The sequence below is a fragment of the Tupaia chinensis genome, unplaced genomic scaffold (assembly GCF_000334495.1).
Source record: "Tupaia chinensis unplaced genomic scaffold, TupChi_1.0 Scaffold138910_1, whole genome shotgun sequence".
Lineage (NCBI taxonomy): Eukaryota > Metazoa > Chordata > Mammalia > Scandentia > Tupaiidae > Tupaia > Tupaia belangeri.
In genome coordinates, this window is record NW_006198801.1 from 677,419 (window position 1) to 684,455 (window position 7,037).

At 42.1% G+C, this 7,037-nt stretch overlaps 1 protein-coding gene across 1 annotated transcript in view; it reads right to left on the minus strand.

The window, feature by feature from the left end:
* The window catches only part of LOC102471933 (WD repeat-containing protein 87), a 25,072-nt gene that overhangs the window by 16,001 nt on the left and 2,034 nt on the right, over positions 1-7,037 (minus strand). The window contains exon 2 of the mRNA XM_014592932.2: positions 1,048-1,183. Coding sequence (XP_014448418.1) covers positions 1,048-1,167 — 120 coding nt within the window. The 5' untranslated portion in view covers positions 1,168-1,183. The remainder of the gene's footprint in view (positions 1-1,047; positions 1,184-7,037) is intronic.

A 7,037-nucleotide genomic window follows, 5' to 3' on the forward strand; every position in this document is an offset into this window, starting at 1 on the left:
GTGTGTTTCTCTCTAGTCAAATTTAAAAAAAAAATAAGTGAATGAATAAATAAAATTAAATAATTATTTAAAAGAAAGAAAGAAAGAAAAACATCCCAAAGAAAACCAGTAGCTTTTTTGTATAGGCATGTGACTATTCTGAGAAGTTAGCTACCACTTGAAGGATAGAAATTGTGAAGAGACAATACCCAAACCTCAGGACCACACATCAGTGTACTCAGCCACTAACAAAAACTTCTTCCTGAATTCATCCCTTCTTACTGCATCTTTACCTTGCCAGAATCAAATCCTTTTTCCACCCTACCTCTCTTTAAACACCTCCCTGTAACCTCAGTTTCTTTCTGTTTTCATTATTTAGTAAAATCCCCTTACATTTAAAAAAATAAATATTTATGCCACAAAACCAGAAGATAAAAATAAATAAAACTTGTGTTAATTTGTTGTGCAGAGCTATGTAGAAGTGAAGGTGCTCTCTGAAGTCAATCCCCCTCTACCCTCAAATTCTCATGAGTATGTTCTTCCTGGTGAGTCTTGGACTGGGGGAAGCATACCATCCCTCTCACGCCCCTTGGATGCACTAGTGAGGCCACATCAAAATCCTGATTTTCTTTAGGGTGATCATGGACGCAGAAATTCTGGCAATGTGGGATACTACTATGGTACCTCAAGGCCGGTCCTCCCCTGTGGCTCTTTGACCTTTGCTCTTCTACCTACATGCAGTTTGAAGCTGACGCCTGCAAGTGCAGCAACTATCTTAGAACCGTTATGAGCTAACATATTAAGGAAAACAGAAAAGAAGGAAAAAGAACATGGATCTTTGACCACATATAAGACAAAGGTGCCTCCTACTTGTCTAATCTATGCAAAACCATTTTCTGATACTTGAAGCAGAACATGTTCCAATTGTACCTAATACTATCATATTAATTTAGAAGGGGAGATATGGGAGGGCCTTTCAAAGTTGCTCATAAATTGCCCATACCATAGCCATGACGGGGACAGCTAATTAATCCACACCCAGCAGATGCACACTGTTATACACATCACCTTTATGTCCTTCACAATCTTATGTATGAGGAGTTTCAAGTCCTTCCACTCAGGAATCAGTCTAGGTGAAGATGCTAGTGTTGTGCTATTCCAGTTCTTTGGAACTCTTCTTTCTGACATCTTGGATTACAAAAACCTGTGACAGGTAAAAATGACGTTATAACAACTGATGTTAGACTGGAAATGAATGGAATTGAGAAAGAGGGAAGAGCAATTGGACAGAAACAGGAGAAACTTCTTTGTTTTAAAAAGAGGGACCAGGGAACCAGCAGTTAGCGTAATGGCTATGTCGCTGGACTCCCACGTAGTCTACTGCGGTTCGCGTCCCGAACCCGGTGGCTTAAAACTCACACTGGGCGCGTGTGCGTGCGTGCCCAAGATCCCGAGAGGAGGAGAAGGGATTGCGGCGTGACCATCCCCCCTGGGGAGTGATTTCTCGCTTTCTGTCTCTATCTCTCTCTGAGTGTCTGGCGAGCACACGCGCCCTATAGTGAAAATCTCTCCCAAAAAAAATAAAAGAGGGACCAGAAGACGGTGTAATGGTTATGTCACTGGACTCCCATGTAGTCACGCTGGGTACATGTGCATATGTGCCCCAAATCCTGAGAGGTGAATGGAGGAGAAGGGATTGCAGCATGGCCATTCCCCCAGAGGGTGATTTCTCCCTTTCTGTCTCTCTGTCTCTCTGGTGAGCGCATGCACCCTATGACAAAAATCTCTCTTTAAAAAAAAAAGTAGTGGTGATGGCCCAGTCACTGTGGTGCAGTGGTAACATAAGTGCCATAGTGAGGCTAGAAACCATGTAGCCAGCCACATGTTTGGATCTCTGGGTGAGTCTGGAACATGGGTACTTACTATCCTGGGGAGCTGGAGGGCTGGGAAAAGGGTACTATAGTATGATGAGACCTGTAGAGGGTGTTTCTCCCTTTCTCTTGTGATATGGTGAGATCGAAGTGGATCTCACATAACTGACTGCAGTTCAAGTCCTGGCCCTGATGATTTGAAAAACACACTGGGCATATATGCATGCATGCCCAAAATCCTGATAGAAAGGAAGAATGGAGGAAAAGGGATTGTGTCTTGACTACACCCCATTGAGGGCTGCTTTCTGTCTCTCTGTGTCTCTGTATCTCTCTCTCTAGCAAGCACATGTCCTCTGACAATTAAAAATTTTAAATTTTAATTTTAAAACATAGAGAATTACTATATAGTCAAGTAATTCTGCTTCTAGGTGTATACTCAAAAGAATTAAAAACATACCTTCACTTGGGCCAGCGGCAGCATGGTAGTTAAAGTGACTGGATCCCACATAGCTGGCTAGGTGGTTTGAGTCCCAGAACCAGCAGTTTAAAAATCACACTTGATGCATGTGAGTGTGTGCCCAAAATCCCAAGAGGAAAATGGAGGAAAAGTGATTGTGGCATGGCCCACTGGAAGATGCTTTCTCTCTCTCTCTCTTTCTCTCTCTCTTTCTCTCTCTCTCTCTGGTGAGCACATGTGCCCTATAGCAAATATGAAAAAAAAAAAACCTTCACTCAAAAATTTGTACATGAATATTTGTTTAACATTACTCATAACAGCTAAAAAATTGAAACAATCTACATGCCCATCAGCTGATGAATAAACAAAATGTTATATATACACACAATAGAATATTATTCAGTCCTAAAAAAGGAATGAAGTACTGGTACAAGCTACAATATGGACGAACCTTGGGAAATTATACTGAGGGGCCGGCAGGTGACCTGGTGGTTAAGGGCACTGGACTCCCACATGGCTGACCACAATTCAATTCCTGGACCTGGTGGCTTGCTTTCTCACTTTCTCTCTCTCTCTCTCTCTCTCTCTCTGTCACTCTCTGGTCAAATTAAAATAAATAAAGTTAAATAAAATAATTCTTTAAAAAAGAAAAAGAAAAGAAAAACTATACTGAGAGCTTCCAGACACAAAATGCCACACATTGTATGACTGCATTCATGTGAACAGAAGTCTAACTTGAATCACCAAAACAGAGTGACTGCCCTCAGTCAATTCTGAAATCTGAGCCACTTTGCACACCAGACTCCTTGAAGAAAGACCCATCTACACTGCCAGACATGTACATCCTGTATAAGGAATACTATTTATGGAGTTTACAGTCTCGCAGTGAACTACTTACCAAACCCATGATTACACACACAGCTAGTTATGATGAATTTTAAATGTGAAATTCTGAGTTATGGGAACTCAGGGACTGAGGTGTGGGAAAAGAGTATTTGCTCTATTGTTTTTTAAAACTCTCTTTATTTCTTTTTTGTTTTAATTGCCAGAGAACATATGCACTTGCTAGAGAGAGACAGAGAAATAACCCCCCAAAAAAGACATGGTCATATTGCAATCTCTTCTCCTTTTTGCCATCCATCCTGTTGGAATTTGGGGCATATATGCTCACATGCCTGGCATGTTTCTCAAGCCACCAGAGCCAGGATTTGAACTGCAGTTGACTATGTGGGCTCTGGCTCCCTTAACTACTAGGCCATGGTACTAGCTTTCTATTATTCTTTATACTTTTTTTGCAATTTCTCTAAATTGAAAATAAATTACTGCTACAGAAGTGTTAAGGATAATGTGTAATAAGAATATGTAACAGTTGCACCTGACTCCAAGGCCCTAGAATGTGTGCATTAGGAACCCCCTGATTGAATCCTGGAGGCTTTATAAGAAGAAACACAGAGAGACCAGTTGATGGTATTATGGTTATATCCCTGGACCCCCACATAGTTGACCATGGTTCGAGTCCTAGACTCAGCAGCTTAAAACTCATGCATATGTGCGTGTGTGTGTGTGTGTGTGTGTGCCCAAAATCCCAAGGGGAGAAGGGAAAATAAGGGATTGTGGCATGACCATCCCCCCGGAGGGTGATTTCTCACTTTCTATCTCTTTGTCTCTCTCTGCGAATGTGCATGCCCTAAAGTAAAAAATCTCTCTCTTAAGAAAAAACAAGGCAGAAGAATGAAAGAGACACAGACATGAATAGACTTCTCTTCTCTTCTCTCTCATCATGCAATGCACTATACAACCTTGGAACTCTACAGAGAGTACCACCACATACAGCCCCCCTTGATCCTGGGCCTCCAAAAATATAAGCTAAATAAACCTCCATTCTTTTTATTAATTAATTTTATTTTAGCCAGAGGACACATACACTTGCCGAAGAGAGAGGAAAAGAGAGGGAAAGTGAGAAAGCATTCCCCATGGAAAATGGTCATGCTGCAATCCCTTCTCCATTTCTCCCTACTGTCAGGGTTTTGGGTGCAGACACATGACAAGTGTGTTCCTCAAGCTGCCGGATCCAAGAATGAATCATCCATCAGCCATGTGGGATGTAGCTGCCTCAGTCACTGCCTTGGGCTGGCCCACCTCTATTCTTTAAAAATGATCTAGACTCAGGTACTCGGTTATAAGCAAAAGAGAATAGGCCAAATGAGTAAGTTCAAAAGTAGCCCTTATCCTCGAGGAAGTTCAGTGGTTAATTTGGTAATTACTGTAATAAAGTACCTCGGGCTGTATGGGGGCAGCACAGAAGACTTTAGGAAGGAAACGCTGGCACAGAGCGCAGGAGGAGCACAAGGAGCTTGCCAGAGAGAAAAGGCTTACTAAAGCACTCCAGAGGAGAGAATGGCATAGACACTTAAAAATACAGTTCACGTAGGGCCAGCTAGTGGCGTAGTGGTGAAGGCACTGGACTCTCACGTGGCCAATCCCAGTTTGAGTCCTGGACCCAGTGGCTTGAAACTTGGTGCATGTGTGCCCCAAATCCCAAGGGGAATGAAAGCAAAGGGACGGTAGTGTGGCCATCCCCCACAGGGCGTGATTTCTCACTTTCTCTCCCTCTCTTTCTGTGTCTCTGGATGTTGCACATTCCCTATAGCAAAAATCTCTCTCTCTAATATATAATAATATATATATATATATATTATATATATGAATGATTCATGCAAGAAACTAGGTAAGAGTTAAATATTTTTATGGCACAAAGTGCAAGAGAGCAATAGAGTAAAATATGGCCAGGTGGGTAGTCATCAATTTTAAGTGTTATACTAGGGAAGTTTGCTTGTTTTTGTTTTTGTTTTTTCTTTTGTTTTTTAAGAGATTTTTGCTATAGGGTGCTTGCACTCGCCAGAGACACAGAGAGAGAGAAAATGATAAATCACCCCCCAGCGAGGGCCACCCATAATTCCTTCTCTTTCATTCTCCTCTAGGGATTGTGAGCACTCATGCATAAGCACCTGGAATGAATTTCAAGCCACGGAGCCCAGAACTCAAGCTGCAGTCAACCATGTGGGAGTCTAGTGCCATAACCACTACGCCACCTGCTGTCCCTCCCTTTTAAGGTTTTTGCCATAGGGTATTTGTGCTTACCAGAAAGAGAGAGAGAGACAGTGAGAGGGAAAGTGAGAAATCATCCTCTAGGGGAGACGGCCATGCTACAATTCCTTCTCTTCCATTCTATCAGGGTTTTGGGTGTGCACACACGTGCCCAGTGTGATTTTCAAGCCTCCAGGTCCTGGACTCAAACCATGGTTGCCCATGTGGGAGTCCAGCACCTTAACCACCATACTACCAGCTGGCCCCATGGCATTCCATTTTTTGGTCTTGAATAGATGATAAAGAAACACTGAAAGGAAAATTAGCAGGAGAGTAATGTCAGATTAATATTTAGAATGTTTACTCATCCAAGCTGGGGCTGGGTGGGGATCAAAAAGGAAGACCATCAAAGAGGCTATTGCAATAGCAGATGCTAAAAATAATCATAATTATTCTGATTCACAGCAGTGGGAAAACAAAAGAAATGATGAGAGCAGTATAAAAAATTTAAGGAATGGAGTCTATGGGTCTTAGAGATTAATTTATGTGGAAAATCTGGAAAAGGTAAATCTGAAATAGTTTTTGGGTTTCTGGGCTAGGTTCCAAATGAAATTTGTTAGAGTAAGAAAGGAAGAACACTTGGTAAGAAAAAAATTAAATTAAAAAAATTTTTCAAAGAAAAAGAAGAACAGATACAAAGGAGAGAAAAAGATCTTTTTTGGATTTGTTAAAGTGACTAGGGGATATTCGAATGAAGAAAACTGGATATGTGGGTCTGGAGATGAGGAAAAAGGCCAGGGTCGGAAATACAATATGAAAATGACGAGGCCATCCCATGATGTGGTTAAGGAGCTGTCTCTCCCATGGCTGACTACATGGTACGAGTTCTGGACTTGGTAGCTTGAGACGTGTGTGCCCAAAATCCCAAAAAGGAGAGAGAAATAGAGAAGAGATTGCAGCATAACCATTCCCTGTGGGGAGTACTTTCTCACTTTCCGTCTCTTGCTCTTTCTCTGTTCTCTCCAATGAGCACAGATGCCCAACCTATCAGCCAGCCATGAAGCACAGTGGTTAAGGACTGTACACAGGGAGTCAGATCCCACATAGCAAACTACAGTTCGAATCCTGCCCCAGTAGCTCATAAAACACATCGAGTGTGTGCATGCCCACGTTCTGATGGAATGGAAGGGTGGAAGAAAAAAGATTGTAATGTAACCAAATCCTACTGGGGGTGCTTTTTCTCTCTCTCTCTGTCTATTTTTCTCAAGCACTGCCTCCTCTGACAATAAAGATTTTTTTTAATTAGACCAGCAGTTAGCGTAATGGCTATGTCGCTGGACGCCCATGTAGTAGACCGCAGTTCGAGTCCCGGACCCGGTGACTTAAACTCACGCTGGGTGCGTGTGCATGTGTGCCCAAGATCCCGAGAGGAGAATGGAGGAGAAGGGATTGCGGCATGACCATCCCCCCTGGGGGGTGATTTCTCACTTTCTGTCTCTCTGTCTGTCTGTCTCTGTCTGTCTGGCAAGCACATGCGTCCTATAGCAAAAAAACCTCTTCAAAAAAAAAAGAAATTATTGTACTGAATTTTAAAGATTATTAAATACATATGTACGAATATAGGCAGTTGTTATAACTGTTCA